General features: G+C 36.3%; 1 protein-coding gene across 1 annotated transcript in view; it reads left to right on the top strand.

The window, feature by feature from the left end:
* Nucleotides 1-18,504, top strand: part of RORA (RAR related orphan receptor A) — a 96,672-nt gene extending 78,168 nt beyond the window's left edge. The window contains exons 5-10 of the mRNA XM_045530568.1: nucleotides 898-1,019; nucleotides 2,273-2,405; nucleotides 3,240-3,347; nucleotides 6,106-6,216; nucleotides 7,158-7,270; nucleotides 9,213-18,504. Of these exons, the coding sequence (XP_045386524.1) occupies nucleotides 898-1,019; nucleotides 2,273-2,405; nucleotides 3,240-3,347; nucleotides 6,106-6,216; nucleotides 7,158-7,270; nucleotides 9,213-9,377 (752 nt within the window). The 3' untranslated portion in view covers nucleotides 9,378-18,504. The remainder of the gene's footprint in view (nucleotides 1-897; nucleotides 1,020-2,272; nucleotides 2,406-3,239; nucleotides 3,348-6,105; nucleotides 6,217-7,157; nucleotides 7,271-9,212) is intronic.
* Nucleotides 18,505-24,158: the final 5,654 nt, after the last annotated feature.

Raw genomic sequence — 24,158 nt, 5'->3', positions numbered from 1 at the left:
TCTCTTCTGATATGGTTCAACTTTATGCTTTTCATCTAATGTCTTGAATTGTCCTTTCAGTATGTCCATACATGTTCAGCAGATTATAAATTCCTAGAGAAAATTCTTTGGCATCTATTTTTTTAATATCTTCAAACCCCCTACACTCAAGTATAATAATAATTAATGTTTTGTGTTACATGCTATGTAATCCTCCCTGTTTTAAGTGCTCAACTCATTTAATTCTCACAGCAACCCTATGAAATAGGTACTATTTTTCTCATATTAAAAATGAGGAAACCAAAGCACAGAGAGGTTAAGTAATATACCCAAGATCACACAGCTAGTAAGTTGCATAGCTGAGATACAGACCCAAATAGTCTAGCTCAAGTCTATGTCTTAACAATTACACTATACAAAGCCATGTGGTAGCCTTTCAGTAATGCTTTTTCTGCAGTTTGCAGGAAAAAAAAAAAAGAAATGCATAGCTGTCATTGTAAAAGAATATCATTTCCTAGTTTTTCAAGAATAAGAATAATCTTCCCCGGGTCAATGTATGTGGCAGATATGACTTCATAAAAATGCCAGGAAGAAGCCATGTCAATCATTTCCTGTACCTACCTAGGTCATTCATTCCTAGATATTGGTATAAAGACACAGAACAAGGTCAAGGTCAGGAGGAGCTTCAAAGTCATCAAGCCTTATTTTCAAATGTTGGCTTTGCAAAGCCCCTGTCCTCCAGCCTCATGTTCCCAAGTACAGACGAGTTCCAAATTGCTTGTTTAAATGTGTAAAGATAATCAAAACTAGTTCAGCACATTGCTTTATACTTCTTAATTTTTAAAGTAAATATTAAACCACTGATTATCCAAAGAAGAACTTGGTTTTTCATTTTGTGATGTCCTGTTTTCTCCTTAGAACACCTTGCACAGAATATATCTAAATCACATCTGGAAACCTGCCAATACTTGAGAGAAGAGCTCCAGCAGATAACGTGGCAGACCTTTCTGCAGGAAGAGATTGAGAACTATCAAAACAAGGTATAATCTGAGGACTTTTTCCTAGGATTGAGGCAACATTGGGACTGGTATGGGTACAGGAGATTTGGTCAAGAGTTCAAACAGACCAAAGAATGAGTGTCTTTCATCAGATATCAGATTTCTTTCTGGTTGAAAAATCTTTCTTCCAGAGCTGCTCATGTACTTGAAGTTTTGCCATTTTACTGAGATGCCAGCATGTGAAATTTCAGCAATAACAAACAATTTTTATTGTGCTTTATAAGTGTGCACATATCTCTCTTTCCATTTGTCAACAGGGGACTAGATTAAGCAGATTCCAAAAGCCTAAATGAATTGAGATTTGTCCTGATATCACAATGGAAGGTTTTAAGTCTGGAAGTTGATGTAAAATAATCTCAGCCTGATGTTTCCAGAGATTAAAAAGAAGGCGTTTAGAGAGTGTGTACAAAAAAAGTTTGGAAGCTATGATCATAACTCTAATCTGAATCTAGCAATAGGAGGCTAACAAATAGTACTGCTGCTTACCTTTCTTTATAAAACACTCTGATCGACAAGACTGTCTAGGCTAATCCTCCCCTTCATTTGACATATGAGGAAACTAACATCCCTTGGCATATGGCTGGAGGGTGAAACAGCAGGACCAGACCATGACTCCTGGCTCCTAAGTCAGTGTTTCTTCCACCCCGTCATATTGGTGGAATCAGTCTTAAACTAAGATTGGGGAAATAAGTGAATAACACAACAGATCCAGGTCACTCTGTAAGTGAATGGAGAGGAGTATATAAAAGGAATTTAACATGACAAGTTGGGGAATAGCAACACATCAGCAGCCAAAGCTACAAAAGAGAAGCAAGAAAACAGTAAGAAGCAACAAGGCATGTGAAATGGGATTTTAGAGTCAGAGATGCTTGGATTTGAGTCCTAGCTCTTGTACTTACTAGCTGTGAAACCTCTGTGAGCTTTAGTGTCCATTTCTGGAAAATAAAAAAATATGCTTATGAAAATGAATTAAAACAAGGATATCATGAAGCACCTAGCTTATAATAGGTACATAGTAAATTCAATCCACTCTCCTTTTCTTCCCTTCCCCCAGTAAAGTGGTGTTAAATTTCCCGAGGCAAAATAATTGCTTCTAAGAAGATCTCACTCTGCTATTCTCTGTGGCCCAGGGCTAACACAGTGCCATGCTTTGCTTTCATGACTCTTCTTCTAAGCTTCTGCTACATAGCATAGCATCTTCCTGGAGTATGTTAATGTGTTTCCCTCTTTAACAGCAGCGGGAGGTGATGTGGCAATTGTGTGCCATCAAAATTACAGAAGCTATACAGTATGTGGTGGAGTTTGCCAAACGCATTGATGGATTTATGGAACTGTGTCAAAACGATCAAATTGTGCTTCTAAAAGCAGGTATGTGCTTTGCAAGTGAATTTTGAGATCTCTCCCTAACCTGCTTTCACCTACTTATTAAAGAAATGCTTGGTAAGGAAGGTGTCAGGAATAGTTTTTCTCCGTTGATAATAGCTCAAGTTTTTCTTAGTAGAAACTGAGTTCTTTTTAAAGGGTTTTGAGCCATGTTTAGAAAATATTCCCTCCCAATTTGCTTCTCTTCTGGGTGCAAAGATTAATTTGAAGGACGCTTGCATTCCCAAATTTTAGTATCACCTGTATTTTGTTTCTACACTCCAGGTGTAGCTCAAGTTTTTCTTGATTGATAATAGCTCAAGTTTTTCTTAGCAGAAACTGAATTCTTTTTAAAGGGTTTTGAGCCATATTTAGAAAATATTCCCTCCCAATTTGCTTCTCTTCTGGGTGCAAAGATTAATTTGAAAGACACTTGCATTCCCAAATTTTAGTATCACCTGTATTTTGTTTCTACACTCCAGGTCCTCTGGAGTTTATAATTTGTTAGGAAGAATTCCTGTTTTTAATTGTTTTAATAAATATGAATCAATGTTTTCCTAGCAACTTTTGAGAATCTACGTTGCAAGGTAGAAGAGTGCCAAGGAAGTAATTTGTAAATCAATCCTTGTTTCAGTTATACAGGCCTTAGCCTCAGCACAATAGTCTTTAATTATAGGAGAAAACTCTACCCTTTTGGATAGATAGCTGATGCCCTGAGAACCCACTAGCCAAACTGCACACAGTACCCATTGTTCTGTTTCTGAAGGGGTCTCCACGTTAGCACCTTAGAAATAAACTCACCGACATCAAATGACCTAAACCATTTCTGCCTCTGCTTAGGTTCTCTAGAGGTGGTGTTCATCAGAATGTGCCGTGCCTTTGACTCTCAGAACAACACCGTGTACTTTGATGGGAAGTATGCTAGCCCGGATGTCTTCAAATCCTTAGGTAAGGAAATATCGAGGTGGCTTGTCTTTAAATCAGGGATATAGGAAAACATGTGGGTTGGGTAAAAGTGATGATTGGAAACTGGTTATTTGCAAACAAAAATTAAATGATTTTATACCTATTTTACTTTGTATTTAGTCACTATACAAAAAAGTCACATAGCTGAAAAGCTTTTTGTTTATATCACAGGTAATGATCTAGAGTTTCATTATATTACCTATCCTTTTAGTTCCCTTCCAGATTTTAAAAAACCGGATTTTCAGGGGGTATAATTCAGATAACTTTGAGGATGTGACTTGTTACATAAAATCAAGCAAAGACCGAAAAGTCCATCCTCCCATACCCCTGAAACAACCACCATTAATAAGAGTGAAATGTAGATATCAAAGACATAAAAGTGTAGCTAAGTAAAACTATGACATAATTCGTAAATAATTTTGGATTTCTATAATTTAAATAAAGTGTAATGTAGTCATTAAGAAGAATGGAAAGATATCCGAGATATGCTGTTAAGTGATGTTTTTAAAAAGTTACATAACAGAAGGTATATATAATTAAGTGTAGTATAGCCCATTGCCATTTAAATATATGAGGGCTGTCAGAAAGTATCCAGCCATTGTTAATATAACTAGAACATGTTACATGGCTGGACACTTTCCAGACAGCCCTATATATATGAAAGAATAGATACCAAACTTAACCAGTCTTTTAGGGACTGGATTATTATTTTAGGGGACTTTCACTTTCTTTGTTTTCAGTTTGGTAAATAGTTGCAATAGTTTTATCACCAGAATGTGTCATTTATTTAACATTTTCAAGGGTGTTTTAGATGAAATAGAATTGAAGACACAAATGAGTGAATTTACCATGTCAGTTAGATTGTAGCTGTTAGACTCCATTGGTTAACAGTGTGGGTGCTGAAGTCAGACAGCCTGGTTTGCATCTCAGGCTGTACTTGCCACCTGTGTGACTATCAAGTCTCATTTTCCTCACCTCTAAAATGGGATGATGATGATAATAATAATAATAATACCTCCTTCATAGGGCTATTGTGAAATAGGAGGAAGCATAAAGAAATCTCTTAGGGCAATACTTGACATAGTAATCACAACAAAAGTTCACTCATTATTTTTATTTTTTTAAGTATTCAGAGCATATTTACTTGTTATATTACAGAGTCACCAATATAGCTTCAATAATAAAAACAAATAAAAACTGTTAAAGTGAACATTACTGTTTATGATGAAGAGACATAGTCATCTTTTGACTTTAATATTTTATCTTGTTAACATCTGTTTTTCCTTTACATCCACTCCGTCATAATAAAGCTTTTACTGGAAAGGAGAAAAAAAACTAACAACAATAAAGATTCTCTGCTCTTTTTTTTTTTTTTTTTGGTTACATGGATGGCTTTTATAATGCTTGAGTCATGGTTACAAGTGTGCCCATCACCCAGATAGTGTTCACTGTACCTGTTAGGTAGGTTTTTGCCCATCTTGTCCTTCCCCCTACCCCCTGCTTGTTTGCTGCTGAGTTTTACTTCCCTCTATGCACATGTGTGCTCATCAGTTAGTTCCAGTTTAATAGTTAGTACATGTGGTATTTGTTTTTCCATTCTTTAGATACTTCACTTAGGATAATGGTCTCCAGTTCCATCCAGATTGTTGCAAAAAGGCATTGTCATCCTTCTTCATGGCTGAGTAGTACTCCATGGTATACACATAACACATTTTGTTAATCCACTCATGAATTGATGGGCATTTGGGTTGATTATTCCTCTTTACAATTGTGAATTGTGTTACAATAAACATTAGAGTGCAAGTGTCTTTTTGATAAAATGACTTCTTTTCCTTTGGGTAAATACCCAGTAGTGGGATTGCTGGATCAAACAGTAAGTCAACTTTTAGTTCTTTGAGGAATCACCATACTGCTTTCCATAGGGGTTGTACTAGTTTGCAGTCCCATCAACAGTGTATAAGTATTCCTTTCTCTCTGCATCCATGCCAGCATCTATTGTTTTTGGACTTTTTAATAAAAGCCATTCTGGGATAAGGTGATATCTCATTGTGGTTTTGATTTGCATTTCCCTGATGCTTAGTGACACTGAGCATTTTTTCATATGTTTATTGACCATTTGTCTATCTTTTTTTGAGAAGCTTCTGTTCATGTCTTTTGTCTGCTTTTTAATGAGATTGTTTGATTTTTTTTCTTGCTGATTTGCTCGAGTTCTTTGTAGATTGTTGTTCTTAGTCCTTTATTGGATGTATAGCTTGTGGATATTTTCTCCCATTCTGTAGGTTGTCTGTTTGCTCTGTTAATTATTTCCTTGGCTATGCAGAAGCTTTTTAATTTAATCAAGTCCCATTTATTTTTGTTGTTGTTTTGATTGCCATTGGGGTCTTCTTCATAAATTCTTTGCATAGGCCAATATCTAAAAGAATTTTTCCAACATTTTCTTCTAGAATTCTTATGGTTTTATGCCTTACATTTAAGTCCTTTATCCATCTTGAATTAATTTTGGTGAGTGATGAGAGATATTGATCCTATTTCATTCTTCTGCATACTCTCATTATTTTTAAATGATGATGGTAGTGGTGGTGATGGTAGCTAAACAGAGTTTTCTTTCAAGTTTTCAAACTATAGAAATGTTATTACTTTTCCCTCTGGATGTGCAACCACTAGATCTTTCACCTTCTCCCATAGTTTTCTCCTAAGATAATAACCAAATCCTAAACTGTCTTTATTTTAATTTTGGCAGGTTGTGAAGACTTTATTAGCTTTGTCTTTGAATTTGGAAAGAGTTTATGTTCTATGCACCTGACTGAAGATGAAATTGCATTATTTTCTGCATTTGTGCTGATGTCAGCAGGTAAGCTAATCAAATAAAAAAATAGTTTAAAAATTATCTGGGATAAAGAATTTTTACAAAGTGTATAACTGTAATGGCTATAAAATATTTGGGAGCTACCAAGAGAGGTTGCCACCTTATTAAATCTAATTTTAAGTTTTCCAGATATCACCTTCTCCTCTAGCCCCTGAACACATATTCTTTTAAAAAGACCTTATGCCTTTCAAATAAACTTAAGAAATGAGAACTAAATAAAACCCAGTCTAGAATTAACTCCTGATAACAAGAGAAATGCTAGAGTAGAATAGAGTTACCCTTCTTAACACCACTCTCCAAGATAATATGGTTTTTAAGACATACTACTCTTTATTAAAATCCCTTTGGATGTTGTCCACTAGTTTATCTGAATTTAATCTGTATTTTCAATGAGTACTGCCTCTTGGGGATAATCACTTTTGCAAAGTTACTGTCTTCTGTTTGGAATTCCTACACATAAAGACTTTATCCTAAATTAAAAACCTTTAGATCATTTGAAATTCTATGGACAATCTTAGTTGCCCTGGATTACAAGGCAATCTTCATGTCTTCCAAAAAGGCTAACAGGATTGATAATGAATATTTCATTCAGAAGTATAATTACTAGAAAGGCTTGGGGGCCACAGTGGCTTTATTTCAACTCCTACAAGTAGGGCCTTATATTTAAATGGCTGTTCTTTGGAAGGGGAGGTGCCTCTCTTCCTTTAATTATCAGTAAAAATAGAAAGGTTTCACACCCTGTTTTATAACTGTTGTAGATCACTTTTCCACTCCCTTAAGAGCAAACTTTGAAAGAGGACTGAAACTGGCCTATGAGTCTCTAAATATGCATGGTGATGTGATACTCTGTGCCCAAGGATGGGAGGAATGGGGTGTTCTGACACCACATGGGAGGAAGACTAAGGAATATAATTTTTCGTGTGTAGATCGCTCATGGCTGCAGGAAAAGGTAAAAATTGAAAAACTGCAACAGAAAATTCAGCTAGCTCTTCAACACGTCCTACAGAAGAATCACCGAGAAGATGGAATACTAACAAAGGTGAGAGCCAAAGGCTTCCGGTTGGCATGGCCTGAATTTTTCCCTGGCACAGACCATGAGGCCAGCTGCCCTTGGAAGTCATATGACGAAGTCCCCAAAGTGTCAGTAAGCAACAGGCTACTAAAAAGAAAGAAATCTCCATTTCAAAAAATTCTGTTGGGCCAAAACTCACTATTCAGGTTAAATTCTATTTATTATCACTGATCAAAAAATGTCCTGCAATTGGTAGGAAAAAAAGTTTTTAAGCATTAATACATTCTGGAACTCCTCCTCCTGTTCCATCAAAGTTGTCCATAAAGCACAGTTAATGTTCTGCATTGATAAAAATTAGAAAAAGAATCTTTCGATGTAGAAGAAGGAGGTCATAAAGGACTAAAAGAGTTAATCAGGATAGCCATATAATAATAGTTCTATTTCCATTAATCATTAGTAATCAAAAGTAAATGACTTTTGTATTTTCTTCATCTATCTCCCATTACTACCATATATTCAAGGAACAAGGATTCATTTTTGCTAATTATTATCTTTCACAATAATAATACAATTCAGATATCAATTTAAAATGTTAGTGTCCTTCAGTGGCAGTACTAGTAGTATGTATTTGGTCTGAGAAAAACCAGCCCTAAATTATTTTTATGTGTTTTATTGTGTGAGATGATTTAAGAGGTTTTGTTTTTGTTATCCTGTTTGTTTTCTTTTCTCCTTGTAGCTAGGTTAGATCAGAAAGTGAAAGTTGGGGGCTAATTGCTGTTTTATTTTTGATTTTGCACCTGTTAAATGAGCAAATGGGGCAGGACTGGGAAATGGAAGGGGGAAGAACCTTCAGGAGCTTCACTCTCTTCTCCCTCTTCTTGCCCAAATGCCCAAATGCTCTCTTTTATCATAGAGAGCCCCTAACGTAGACAAGAACTGGTGAAAAAGCTTCCTAGAGAGGATTATTCTGGGTTGAAATAATAAGCATTTTGCCTTTGTATATAGTGCATTAGAGTCTAAAGGCATGTTTGCAAATCGTATTATTACCCTTATCGGGTAAATGGTCAATGCTGGGACTTCCATTCAGACCTCTGACTCTCAGACCCAGAATGACTTTGTTACAGGGAAAACTCTTTATCGAGAAGAAACTTGTTGCATTGGAGTTACTAGTGCTAGTTCTGCATAAAATGTGTTCTACGCAGTAGCAGTGCCCTCACTCTCCACGACTGCCCCCTCGCCTACTTCCCCATCACCAGACAGTGGCAGAGGCCAGGGTTCCAGGCCTTAGAGCAGAAAGCATCTTGAAATAGGAGGAGGAATCCAGAGCCGTAGGTTCTCATCCCGACTCTGCACTGATGAGCTGTGACAACCTTTGCTTATGAACATATATTTTATATAATTTTTTTTTTTTTGAGACAGAGTCTCACCCTGTTGCCCTGGCTAGAGTGCCATGGCATCAGCCTAGCTCACAGCAACCTCAAACTCTTGGGCTCAAGCAATCTTCCTGCCTCAGACTCCCAAGTAACTGGGACTACAGGCATGTGCCACCATGCCTGGCTAATTTTTTCCATATATTTTTAGTTGTCCAGATAATTTCTTTCTATTTTTTTTAGTAGAGACGGGGGTCTCGCTCTTGCTCAGGCTGGTCTCGAACTCCTGAGCTCAAATGACCCACCCATCTCGGCCTCCCAGAGTGCTAGGATTACAGGCGTGAGCCACCATGCCGGGCCTGAACATATTTTTAAGTTATTACATTGTTCATCTTCAAAATCATGGTTAACATGTACCTGGCATTATAGGCTATGACTGTATCATCTTTTACTTTTACCAATCCTCTATTAACTGGATGCTTATGTTGCTTCAAGTGTTTCACCATTATAAACAGTGTTGTAAACACCATCCAGATTCCCTGATCTTTGATTCTCATGCCCGTTCTCTCCTGACAACATGTCCTTTCTTCCACTTACAGTTAATATGCAAGGTCTCGACATTAAGAGCCTTATGTGGACGACATACAGAAAAGCTAATGGCATTTAAAGCAATATATCCAGACATTGTGCGACTTCATTTTCCTCCATTATACAAGGAGTTGTTCACTTCAGAATTTGAGCCAGCAATGCAAATTGATGGGTAAATGTATCACCTAAGCACTTCTAGAATGTCTGAAGTACAAACCTGAAAAACAAACAAAAAAAATTAACCGAGACACTTTATATGGCCCTGCACAGACCTGGAGCGCCACACACTGCACATCTTTTGGTGATGGGGTCAGGCAAAGGAGGGGAAACAATGAAAACAAATAAAAGTTGAACTTGTTTTTCTCATGCATATGATTTCCATTATGCCTACAGATATGGACCCTTTTTCTGTCTCAACTTCTCGATCTTTGACCTCTGTTTACAACAGAAGGAGGGTACTAAAGTCAGAGGATTTCCTTTTCTTGTAGCTCACTGCCCACAGACTTTCTCCAGAGTCACCAATCTGTCCGTAACAACAGAGAGTCCAGCAATAATCGGTGACTGGTGTGCATAGCGGAGGTGGCGGCATTACTTTGCACAACTTGCTCTTTGTTTCATGAAGGAAGTTTTTATTTTTTCACCGATTATTGCCAGTCAGCAGGATGGCATGAAAAGGGTCCATAGCAGTAGCAACAATAGCATTATAATATATTACAGGGTAAATGGGCATGAAGACTATATATAGCTAAAAGAGATATTGTTTATATATTGTTTTAATTAATATAAAATGTAGTTACTGGTGTAGCTTTTCCTGTTGAATTGATAAGGCACTTTCATTTTGCACCTTTTTCTTTAAATTAAATGCTAGCGTGTTCACTGTCGTGTCGCATGTGCACCAGAAACACAAGTTTAACTGAGAAGGCTTGGAAGGTACGTCGGGAGGTATTTATGCTGCTGTTTACAAAATTACTTTTAAAAGACTGGCTGGTCATATCTAGAAATCACCATGTTGGATTTTTGTTTTTACACGTGAACTTGGAATTAGAAACGGAACTCTCCCTAAATTATACTTTGCTTTTTGGCAAGTTTAAGGATAGATGTGTTTATGCTTCATACAAAGTTGAATGATTGATTGATGCTGTGGTCTTATACCATCATGCACATTTAAAAAAAAAAAAAAGCTTTTTAAAATGTCACTTCATGGAGGCGGGAAGGGGAGGCTCATTTTACACAATTTGGTAGTTATATGGACTCAGTCTCAACTTGGAATTTTTATGCTTTGAGAACAAATCCATATCCAGAATATATATTGGAATCTAGCTTTTATTATAAGGACCCAAAGATTATATCTGAAGCAAACGCACACTCTCCACATGAGGACGTGAAGCATTTACTTTGTGAATGTTTATGTTCTTGGTATAATCTAGGAACCCTAAAAGTTTATCTCAGAATGAGCTAATTCTAGATTCATTGTCTACAGATGTTATAATTCTAGAATATTGCCCTCTATATTTGATAGACAATGGATAGGAAGGTGAGGGAGGCATACAATGTTGAACCAGTTTCTCTTATTTAAATATTAAATACTTTAAGCCTTTAAAGTAAAGTTGATGCTAGCTGCAAACATTTACTCTTGTATTTATCTTCAGTAGAAAACTGTGGACTGTAATTTATTTTATTAATATTTAGAAGATTGTTTGGCTTTTGTGTTCAGATGAGAAATATTGAGTTGTTTTTATTTAATTTCATGTTGTTATTTTTTTTTAATAATTCCCAATGGGAGGAGGGGAAAGGAACAGTCTGGTAGACAAATGTGCATATTTTAAAAACAAGTGACCTTTTAGGAATGTAGGCATTTAGAAGATAATTTTTTTAGTCACACAAAGGGTGGGATTCAAACTACTGGTCTGACATCAAAGACCGTGTTTGTAAGGAAAAGGGAACATTTTCCATGCGTGTAAAGTAGGAGTTTCCAAGCAGCCCTTTGCATCAGAGAGTCTCCTCTGCCACCAGGGTCCCTGCAGAATCTTCCGCAGGAATTTCAGCTCCTGATGTCATGCTGGGTGACCAGCATGGGCTTCTCAGAGCACTTCACTCTGTTTTTAACTCCACTGACTTTCTGACTTGTTTCCTGAGGGATGTGGAAAAGGAGAAGGAATTATTCGCACAGACATGTGTATGAAGCCTAAATAACATCCAAAAAAATTTTTTTTTCAAAAATATAGTAAGGGAAGACAAGAGTAATATTCCTTTAAATTTCTTACAGGCATATAAAATTTTATGTGAGTGTTTATATAGAGAGGCTAACTGTCAGCATATAGTATTTATATTTGGTCAAGAAGGGTTAAATCAAATTTTTAATTTAAGTAAGCATAGTTCCTTTAAAGATCAATAGTATTTATACTCTGAAAAGAGTACCAAGCTTAGTTCAGTTATTTATTTGTCCATTTTTCTTCTTTTGTTTCTCCTTTGGGGGAGAATGGTGTGGTGTTGTTTTGGGGGTTTCTTTGTTTTGTTTTGTTTTGTCATGTAGATTCACTAAATTTGGGGATGGTTTTATCCAAGTATATTAACTTCTTTTTAACCAAAGCTTTCTGAATATGACCAGCCTCAGGTGCTAGCGCATTAAAGAGCAACTAAACCTAATTCCAGTGTCCATTTGTGAAATAATTAAGAGCTAATTGAACTTCTCTAAGGGTGAAAGAGAACATAATGTTGAACTTAAAAGAAATTCCTTTTCCCAGAAAGGATTTTGCATGTACCTAATGCAAAAAACATGAGGCCCTAACCTCAGTAATATTCATACCATGGTGACATTGCTTTTACAGTAAACCAAGATAGAGTAACATCGTGCTGCTTCCAGGTGTTTCTGAAAGAAAAGCCGAGATGGACTTTAACAGCAAAGTCCATCAACAGTGTAGGAAGAGAATAGTAGACACAGAGACATGCTCGGTGAAATGAGGGAACAACTGACTACTATTGGATCTAAGCTGGGATTTGCAGTTAAACAATAAATTCAGTTCAAAAAAATATGGAGTCCAGAAAAGGATGTGAAAAACTTTGCCTTTTTATTTTCTTCCTTTATTATAAAAACACCTGTATGATGACACAAAATATTTGGTTGATATCAGAACTATTCTTAATAGTTCTTATAATTAAAGTTTCCTAAATTTAAATGTCCAATCATCTTTTAAGAACTGGAACCACATCATTGTCAACCTGGCTGCTATAATACCCTTATACAATTTTTTTTTCCCATAAGGTAAATAAGGCTTTTGTACAAAGCCTGAAGACCTTCTACTACCGTGGTGTCCAGATGGTTGTATCATATTGTGAAAAAACTGGCCTTGGTCACAATGCAAACAGAAGTGCAGATGAAAGTGCTTTTCGGACAGTTTGCAAATTGTGTTATAAAGCTATGGATTTTTTTTAAGTGTTCAGCATCTTAATTTGTGTTAAAACTATGGATTTTTTAAAGTCTTCAGCATCCTAATTCACCCTTTATAACTTAAGAAAAATACGACTTAAGACACTGCTTCTAAGTTTGGTTGTTCTTTATAGTGTGGATACCCAGATATTTGTGAGCGTATGGAGGTGGGCTGAGAGGTGAAGAAGGAGCGTGTGTATGTGTGTGTCCGTGTGTGTATGAGGTGTATGATGTGTGTGTGTCGGACCGCTTCTAGGCTACTAAGTGTCAATGGAAAAGAAAATGTATTCAAAATACTTAAATCAAAACTAGAAGATGGAAAAAAAAAAGATTTATTCTATACAAAGCCTTGTCTGGACCACTTTAGAGAGACTTCTATTTTTTTAACCCTTCTATAAATATTTGATGGCACTTGAAATATTCCTGCAATAAAATGTGATTTGTGTAAAGAAAAAAAAAAGATTTTGTAATGTGAAACAAAGAAAGAAAGTAATGTAATTTTCTAAAAAAAAAAATACAAACAAACAAACTTTGTATTATTTTATTGATGGAATTTGTCTATCTGTCTTTGGAAAACTTTTTATTTCATTGAATGTGCCATAGTAGAAATGCGTGTTTTTAGTTTTAGACTAAGGAATAGCTAGCTGTTGTGTTCCGACATTCCAAAATGCAAAACAACCTAGTAGAATCTTTAATGAAAAGGTTTAAGTAATGTGTAAGCTTCTCTCATTGTTGCTTTTTTGCACATGTTCCTCATTCCTCTCTAGTGCAATATGTACATAGAGCACTTGCAGGTGTACCTTGATCCCTCAGGGAAAAATACATATTTGTACAGTTTTTTGGGTTTTTTGTTTTTGTTTTTGTTTCTGTTTTGCCTTTTGTTTTTGGCTAAGGAATGTCGATCGAATCACTTGTAATTGTTGAGGGGCAGCCAGATAATAATCCTAAAGCCACTGTTTCAAACATTTATTGTTTAAATCATGTGTCCTTCCAGTGCTATTAATTTAAGATAATAATAAAAGGTTATTTTCTGACAGTTCTTTGTGCTGATTGGTGAAAAAAAACAAGGGTAAATAAGCACCTTATGATTGACTTACTGTGAATGACAATCCATCTTGATATCAACAATAGAAGCCCTATCATTTTGGAGTTGGGGTTAAGAGTCAGAAACAATGTGCTCAGGGATCTTCTAAAACTCTTAAAACAGGGTGGCCAGTACTACTGGGACAAATTGTGTTTTTTATTATTAATAATAATGATAATAATACTATCCCTCCAAGGCACAAGTGAACTGTATAGAACTGTGTGTGTGTAAACTCTTCACTATCGTCTCATTTTGAGTTCACAACTTATGTGCTCTTCAGTTTTGTGTGCTTAAAAGCATTGAATAACTTCCAAAGCAAAGTTATGCCAGTGTGTTCAAAAGATAAACTAATAGGTAATGTACCAGCAAAGAGCATCATTCAAAATACAGTCCTTGCATACTCCTTTTACCACTTCTATAATAATTAAAATTTTCATGATAAATATATATAGCATTATATGTTAAAAACTAGTCCAAATTCTTACATATTATGGATTAAAAATTTTAAAAACAAGTGATGAGAGAAGAGACCTGCCTATCAGTATAGTGAGATAGGTAAAAGATGAAACATGTTTTTAAAATGCCAGCTATTAACTATTATTTTCATGTGTTCTCCTCTAGGCACAAACCAAAAATTCCTTTATGTAAAACAATTCTTACTTCTACATTTGTAATTTATACCTGATGAATTAATACAAGAGCTAATGTTTAAAGACAAAACCAAATCTGCCTGTAGACAGCAACTTGAGCCAGCTTTTAGGGTTACATGCTATAGTTTTGAAATACAGTTTTCTTCTCATATTCCCACATATTATTTTCCATAAAGTCAGAAAACCTCAGTGTAATTGTTGGCTCTGATTCTTCCACCCCTGGAATACACATTCAGAAGATTTACATATTTTCTTACTATGATAGAGGACTATAATTTGAGAAAACTTTCCATGTCTATCAGATGCAAAAGATGGCTTTACCGTGTTGTTTTCGATAATAAAGAATATGGAAAATGGCAGTATCTCCTTTCTCTCTCTCTGTCATTGATACAGGTTATTGACATTTTTACATATTATTGCATGTGATTGCCACTTCTTACTTATAAAGTTAACCCCATGAAAACAACTTTATACTATGGATCAAATTATGTGCCCAGAAATGCAATTGCAACAGCAAATCTTGATCTTTTGCTAATAGTCTGTGATGCAGGTCTTCATTCTGTCCCTAAACACTAGTCGTATAAAAAGGTTCCACCAGATTTGATTCCAGAGAACTGCTTACTGCTGTTTATTTTTAAGAGAAGGGAAGGCTGACTAGCAATGGCTCCGTAGTACCATTGGTTTTACTTCTGGGTCTGTTTGCTTGTGTGTTTGCATAAATGAGATCAGTTTCGTCAGGCTCTCAGAATCATTTTTAATATAATCCAGAAGCTTGACTTCATACCAAGGAGCTGTCGTAGATGGGGGGGATCTCCATGTTCAACCAAACCCTCAGAACTTAGAGCAATAAATACATTCAGTCATTTATTTACAAATGAATGACAGAATATTGAATCCAAATAGAAACAACCTTTTTCCAGTGATGCAACATAACATGGAGCCTTGTGTTGAGAAAGTGAATATGAATATGTTAGTTACCTAGAGAATTCCTGTTTGCTGTTTACATTTAGTGTGCTTTGCCACATTAGCAGTATCACACTTTTTTCCTTCTGAGAATAATGAAAGATAGCTTGCTGTTAGCTTTGACTTGCTGCACATGCCATTGTGTTGTTCTCTAGAACGACTAAATTCTCTCCAGTGTTCACGTGTGATTCCTTTCTCACCATTATTATTTTAATGTGGATACTATTTCTAGGAACTTGATTATCATTGAAAAGATTGCATATGTAAATGCAGATAATTCTTGAGCAATATAGTGAATATGATTTCACAAAAAAAAATCCATATGTACTGTATGCATCTTCCTGAATCCAAAATTCTCTTCTTATCCACAACAGTTTGAAATCTCATATTAAACAGTGGTAAATTTTTAAACATTAGGACATTAGCTGGCTGCTTCTTTAAATGTACCTGTATTGTCTGCCTGCTCCTTTTGTGGAGATGTGTTTTTGTATTGGATGTTTGGGCCAATGGGAGGCTTCAAGCTACAACATATTTTCCCAGTTTAAATATATTTAACATATGACAAACCCCAGACAAGGCTTTTAATATGTATAAAGAACTGCAGTGTTAGGTGGTTTATTTGCAAACCGTTTTCAATGTTGTCCATTTTTATGGCACCTTTAACAATATTCTTGTTTCCAAAGTACAAAAAAAAATAGGTTAAATAATCTAGCCATAACTGAATGTCAAGCAATAAAACAAATGACTTTTGTGCATAGACTTAAAAAAATACAAATTTTAGACATCTGCATGTAAATGCAATCTCTTGTTTACTGCTTTCTTCAACTTGAGCAATTGATTCCTTATTTACTATTAACTTAAGAACTTGTAATGGCCTGTAAACATTTTCTCTCTTACTCTTCTTTCAAATTTACCTTCGTCCCTGCTTTTGAGTCATAATATTTAATGTTGTTCTGCACATCTCTATACAGTTAACTTTTTGGCTTTCATTCTGTATAGATAAGAAAATGTTATATTATAAACAGCCTACTCAGTGCAAATATTTATCTGTTTATCAAATCCACAATATGCTGTATAATACCGGTTTTACTATATAATCTATTTTAGACATAGCTGTTTAGAACTAGAGTGTGCTATTTTTGTGTTTTTCTGATGTGTGGTGCTAGATAAGTTACTTTTGTGAACAAAAAAAAATATCCCTTTTATTCCTAGACAATACCACCTTTGGGTCTTGTTAATTTCACTGAGTATAACTATATATTTGTATATATATACATATATATATATCTACCTATGCCCAACTAGCAGCTGTATCAGAGTGCTGGATTTGGGACATGCTTTTCTCTTTAAATACATAATATCATTATATAAATTATTCTAGAGTGTATTTAATTAGGATAAAATTACTTCCTTAGTATGGATATTTGACATCTATAGGGTGAATTTGTTTATAAATATGGTTATATGAAAACTTACTAGCATTTACTTTATGTTTGCTACTTGGCTTTATACCCTATCTCCTGAGCTGAAAAATAATTTGCCAGGCCTTCAAGATCCTAAAGAAACATTCTCATTTAATGGAGTAATACATTTTTTTCTTATTAAGGAATTATATTATTGGCACCTGACAGAGTTGTATACTTAGCTCCTATTATAGACAGTAGGCATTTATATAAAACATCCTTGGTAGCTTGATGGCAGAATAAACCTTTCCCCTCCTACCTGAATCATGAGAAGTATGGAGACATCACTGGTGGAACATGGGCCATAAAGCAAATTTGACAAGGGATGTTCTGATTTAATATGACCTTAACCAGTTCCATGAACTGAGTGAAGGACCTTCATTTTAAAAGTCATTTAATAATGAACTTTAATTAAACCCTTTCACCCAGTCTCCCAATATCTATCTATTGGCTTTGTTAAAAATCAAAGTATATCAAATATCTAACTAAGGATGTAGTTAACCTTATTAAATATTGATTAGAATTGTTCTGTAATATTACTGAATTTGTAAGATCTTTAGCAAAGATTTTTGAGCAATTTATAAATATAGAGCAAATGTTTCTGTTTACTGCACTTTTTGTAATTGAAGGTGATAAATTCTCAAGCCATGATTATTGGCTTCCATGCACTGCATATTTACCCACAATTCTAGACATTTTCCATTTTTATGGAAGAGTTGCTGTTACCTTGATTATAAATGCAATTGTGTGGTTAATGAGCGCTAATGCTAATAGTTAACCTTTTAAAGTGGATTGGCTACAGTTTAGGGAGAAATCTCTTTTAATACAAATCACGTCATTCCTCAACTGCCTTGCTTGGAAAGAGATTGAAACCTTTTTTTTTTTTTTTTGTTAGAGCACCATTTAGCATCCTAAGCTTCCTGAGGGTAGAGATTGTATGTATCTCTTTGCGTCTGCACAATGGCCAGCACATGTCAGCATTTGATAATTGTTAAAGGATAACAAGTGTGCCCCCCAATTAAAATTTTTTCCTGGGTTGTTTTGGTAAATTTATAAAATAAGCCAAGCCTTATGGTTAACATTTTCTTCTACAACCAAGTATTAAAGCCACATTTTAAAAGACCACATGAAATGCTGATTCTAATTGTGTGTAGGTCTCGAGGATTAAGCACACAAATTTCACAAACCTCTGTGAGTAACAAACTCAGCCTTCTGTAAATATACATGCAAGTTTGGAAACAGTAATACTGTACCTATAAATATATGCTGTCTGTTTTGTGTACAGTATGTAAAAAAACTCCTTTTCTGCCACACTAAAAATGCAAGCCATTTATGGGAACCCTAAAAATAGTATTTAACTAAAACTTTGCTAATGATCTTTATTAGAGGATCATCCAACTTTTCACTTACATTGGGTTTTCTTTTCAATTCACTCTTACAGTAGTCTGCTTATTTCCAGCTGTTTATTTTATTGAGTCCTGAATTTAAAAAAAATATTTTGATTCATTTTGTAAATACAAGCTGTAAAAAAAAGAGAGATTTAATGTTGTCTTTTAAATACTGCGATTTTCATTCTAATATGAATGTTGTTATATTGTACTTAGAAACTGTACCTTTAATATTACATTACCTTTATTAAAAGTGCATTGAACACATCAATTTTAGATGTGCTTTATGTACTGTTATCCTATAATAAAACTTCAGCTTCTAATGGAACACTTGCCTTGTTTTTCTTTTCTTTTTTTGTTATTGAGTTGCACTGTACATAGTTTTGCAGCTTCCATTTTGTCTCTAGTGAAGGGCCTAATAGAACCTTGACAGTCAAAGAGTCAAAGTGTGGTCCACAGACCAGTAACATTGGCATCACCTGTGACCTTGTTAGAAATGCAGAATCCCAAGCACCACCCCAGACTTGCTAAATCAGAATCTGCATTTTTATAAGATTCCAGGTGATAGATATGCATATTAAAATTTGAGAAGCACTGGTCTACAGTATAGTCCTTTAAAAAGAAAAAAATCATTCGCTTCCATTTTGCAGGGAAAAAAAAAGTCTACAAGGATTAAGCTACCCTTTTGATCAGAGACAGCAAAGAAAGAAGTATTAACTTGTGAGATAGCGCCCATTGATTGGTGGTTGCTGTTGGGAATGCAGAATTAAGGATTCTGTGGCTGCTTCCTGTCTCAAAGGGGAAGGATGCCATGGCTAATTAGTGATATCTTCCCTGAGTGTAGAAGGAGAGAAATCCTGAATGCACACCCTACTGTGTCATCTGTGCTTTAGAAATCATTAAAATGGAATTGTAGAAATGATGCCAAAGACTTTAAAATTCTCACCTGCACTGTCACTGCCCCACCCCCTTCTTTTGAGTAGATTACTTAGGGGCGAACCATAAATTTAACATTAGCCAAGTATCACACTGTTTTAATATGCAAAAACTTGTAAATTACTTCTAAAGTAATCTCAAGGACATTCAAATTATAAAATATTCAGAAGTCAGAGTAAAGGCAACTGAGCTGGCATTTGCCTCCATACACATACTGGAATGCCTAAGCATCCCTCACGCTCAGTAGGCATTCAATATATATTTGAACCTATCCTCGAAGTTGCTGCATGTAGCAAACAGTCCCTAATACTGCTTTTATTTTCAACCACTTCAGAAAAGAGGAAGAATGAGATTACGCATGTGGAATCTTTTAGACCCTTAAGTTCTACATAATTATAAATATTCACCACTTTCTAAGGAAATTGAGAGTTAATGAAAATAATGGAGATCAAAAAAATGAAATCTGTCACCTCTAGGCCTCTGCTCAAACCCATGCCTAAGCTCCTTTTGCTAAAAATGATGATTTACACTCACCTCTCTACCTTGGATCAGCTTGCTCAGTTTCAAGAAGGGAACTTATGTGGGAGTACAAGAGGGTCTTCTTAGAATTCTGTTTATAATGGTCTCACAGGAAAATCAGAAAGGAGAACAAATGCCACATTATTAATAAACTCTGGGAAAGAAAGCAAAAGTAACCATCACAGACTAGTCGTTAAGACAGACCTGTCCTCAGGAATGTCTTAGTTGCTATCATTACTACTAAACTTTTTTTCATGAGGCGAGTTCAAGCAGTCCTGTCCCTGAAAAGTAGACCTCCATGTCCAATGTGCATTTGGATCAAATGGAAGGGTACAGGGGCGTTCGCTTCTTCTAACAGGTCTGCAAAAACACTGAGCCATGCTCATGGTGCTAGGAAGACTAACTGCTGCGGTGCTGGGATACAGCTCAGCACCTTGGTTCCCCTTTTGAGCAAGAAACTGAAGATGAGGCCCAGTGGTGTTCAAAGCCATGGTCCAAAGGAAGCTATTCATGTCATATATGTCACCAGAGACAGGAAGAAAAAAGAAGTTTACATGCTTTAAGGGATGTCAAAAACTTGGGAGTGAGGAGAGAATTTTTGTCAAGAGAACTCTCCTGGATCCCAGAAGAATCACGCTGATGGATCCTGCACCGCTACTTTTCCTCACTCCCACTCCCACGCCCACTGCAACTTTTTTTTTTTTTTTCAAGACAGAGTCTGGCTCTGTCTCCCAGGTTAGAGTGCAGAGGGGTCATCATAGCTCACTGTAACCTCAAACTCCTGGGCTCAAGCAATCCTCCTGCCTCAGCCTCCCAAGTAGCTGGGACTACAGGTGCACACCAGAACGCCCGAATAATTTTTCTATTTTTTGTAGAGATGGGGTCTCGCCCTTTCTCAGGCTGGTCTTGAACTCTTGACTTCAAGCTATCCTCCCGCCTCGGCCTCCCAGAGTGCTAGGGTTACAGTTGTGAGCCACCATGACTGGCCCACCACGACTCTTAAGGCAAGCCTAGACTCCCAATGATGGCAGAAGCCTCCTGCTAGGAGATTAACAGGAACTCTATCCTTTCATGGTACCACCAGTTGTGAGCTGAAGAAATATCCTGTTTTATTCTAACATCATTTATCTCTGATGTTGGAAAGACAGAAACCAGTCTTTCCGCATTTAATTTGATTCTGGATTTTTTCCTTCTTGGGAGAGGAAATATTGACTCCAGTAAAATATAGTCATTTCGCAGCAATCCACTTGTTTATTTGATGGACTTTTCAAACAATATATTTTTTCAATTCCAAAATGACTTCTCTTTTGTGGAGCAGAAGCTGCTTCATCTGTCAATTATTCATTGCTTAGGCAGCAGTCCCCAACCTTTGTGGCACCAGGGACCGGTTTCACGGAAGAGAATTTTCCACAGATGGGGGTGGGGGGGTGGGGACCGGTTGCTCTGTGCCCAGTACCTAACAGGCCACAGACCAGTACCAGTCCTTGGCCCAGGGGTTGGGGACTTCAGGCTTAGAGGACAAAAATTAATTTAAATATTAGCCTCACCCAACATTAATTATAATAATGACCACTTAACAAGCCCCAGACCCACCCCTTCTACCATTCTTTCTATACCCTCCTAATGAGATTCATGCTGTATTCTAAAGCTGTGGTCCTCAACCCCTGGGCGGTGGACTGGTACCAGTCTGTAGCCTGTTAGGAACTGCCTGCATAGCAGGAAGTGGCCAGCAGGGGTAGGGTGGGCACGGGAGCTAAGGTTCATGTGTATTTGCAGCCACCAGTCCCTGGTGCCAAAAAGGCTGCGGACCACTGTTCTAGAGACACATATAATTTTTAAATTCTACTTGGAATTATCTCTGCTATCATCAACCTCTCTCTATGGGATACTTTAGCACTCCCTATAAAAGATTAGCATTCAGATGAACAGTTACTTCTGTGTCTTTTTATTCAGCCCAGGGACCACGTAATATAGAACATAACATAACATATTTTAGAAAATACTATCTTCTGAGTAGAAAGATTTGAACACTGTAGCCATTCTGTTCTAATACAGCATATCCTGGGCCAGAGTGTTTTGCTGATTTTCAGGATAAATGATGATTCTCTGCCGATTGGAAATACCATTTATTGCTGGAAAGCCTGATTTGAACAAACTACTATTAGCAACAATATTTTCCCCCCAAATTTCTGAATCAATTACTAGATTGAAACCTCTTTGCTAGAGGGCTATTTCTAGATTCCCGTTTTGAAAGTACCTTACACATGATTGTAAATTCATAAAGCAATTTCCTGAATGAAGTAGTTACCAAGCTATAAACTCTCCAAGGCCAAGTTCACCCAAATCAAGCAAAGGAAGCTCATTAGCTGAGGGGTAGAAAAATGACTTAGTATGGATAAAAAATAATAATAAAAGGATTATCTTGCACATTTTTCTGTCTTGATTTGGTCCACAAGAAGAAATATATACCTAGTAACAAGTACGATAACTTCACTTAGCCTTGCAGTTTTAAGAGTTCTTTTTGAAATTTTGGTCCAATGTAACATTTTGTAAACTCAAACAAGTGCATACTGTTACAAACTCTTTCAAAATTAAATTGACTTCTCATTCAATTTCTGGGTTTCTTTGCTCCTCAGTTTAGCAGAAATGGAAAACCAAATCTTTCTTCTGCTTAAAAACAGCAGAATAGGCCTGGCGCCGTGGCTCACGCCTGTAATCCTAGCACTCTGGGAGGCCAAGGCGGGTGGATCTCTCGAGGTCAGGAGTTCGAGACCAGCCTGAGCAAGAGCGAGACCCTGTCTCTACTAAAAATAGAAAGAAATTAGCTGGCCAACTAAAATATATATAGAAAAACCTAGCCGGGCATGGTGGCACATGCCTGTAGTCCCAGCTACTCAGGAGGCTGAGGCAGTAGGATTGCTTAAGCCCAGGAGTTGGAGGTTGCTGTGAGCTAGGTTGACACCATGGCACTCACTCTAGCATGGGCAACAAAGTGACACTCGGTCTCAAAAAAAAAAAAAAAAAAAACAATAAAATGGTACAATCGCTTTGCAAAATAATTTGGCAGTTTCTTAAAAAATTAAATATAAATTTACCATACAACTCAGCAATTCCACTTCTTAGATATCTACTCAAGAGAAATAAAAACACAAAGTTCACACAAATAGTTGTACACAAATTTTCATAACAGCGTTATTTGTTATAGCCCCAAAGTGGAAACCATCTAAATGTTCATCCAATGTTGAATGGATAAACAAAATGAGGTATATGCATAAGTGAGTTACTATTCAGCAACTCAAAAAAGGGATGTATACGAACACTACAGCATGGATGATCCTAAAAACATTATGCTAAGAAAAAGGAAAACATATTTTATAATTTCATTTATATGAAATGTCCAGAAAGGGCAAATATAGAGAAACAAAAAGTAGGTTATTGGTTGCCTGGGGCTGGGTGTGGAAAGAGGGATTGACTGCAAAAGGGTACAAAGGAATTTTTAGGGTAATGGAAATGTTCCCAAATTTTTTAGTGTTAATGGTTGCAAAACACCATACATAAATGGGTGAATTTTATGGCATGTAGATTATAACTCAGTAAAGTTGTGTGGCACACACACACACACACACACATACACACACACAGTGGTTCCCCATAACCCATAAAATAAAGTCCAAAATTTCTAGCTCCCCCCACCTTTCCAGTCTAACAGCCTTTATTTCCCCCATAGAGCAATGTAACATTTTTTTATCTTCCTCAGAACATGTAGAACTGTTTCATACTTCTTTGTTTTTTCACACCTTAAAACTCACAGCCCCTTCTCTACCCAGTGAACTCCTACTCATTCTTCAAGACCCAACATAAATTAAACTTCCCCTCTGAGGTAGTCACTAAATTGTCTTCATCAGAATGAGCTCCTTCCTCATTTGTTTTCCCACAGAATCTTCTGTTATATATGTGTATGACATTTCTTCTTCATATTATAATCCTGCTTACAATGCCACCTGTGTTGTGCTTTATTCATCTTTTTTTTGCAGAAAAAATGTATACTAACAGCTACTATTTATTGAGCATTGACTCTTTGCAATGCACTTTTTATATTTTACTTCTAATCCTCACAACAATCCTGTAAATGATATAATACTGTCTCCATTATCCAGATGAGGAAACTGAGACTTGAAGAGGACATATAAAATATCTAGGATCACATTGCCAGTAGGCAGAAAAACTGAGATGCAAACCTAAAGTACACATCTGGTGGGATCCAAAGAATCCACCTTCTTTCCATTAACCCTCTTGTGGTTTACAAGGCAGAGCATACAGGAGAAATTATACATATATTTAATATATTGTAATGTGTATTAGTCTGCTCAGACTGCTATAACAATACCATAGACTGGGTGGCATAAACAATATAGATTTATTTTGCAAAGTTCTGGAGGCTGGGAAGTCCAGACCTAGGAGCCAGCCAATTTGGTTTTTGATGAAGGCCCTGGTTCTGCCTTGCAGATGGCCACCTTCTTGCTCTGT

This window comes from Lemur catta, chromosome 1, assembly GCF_020740605.2.
Source record: "Lemur catta isolate mLemCat1 chromosome 1, mLemCat1.pri, whole genome shotgun sequence".
Classification (NCBI taxonomy): domain Eukaryota; kingdom Metazoa; phylum Chordata; class Mammalia; order Primates; family Lemuridae; genus Lemur; species Lemur catta.
This window is presented reverse-complemented; position numbering and strand designations above follow the sequence as displayed.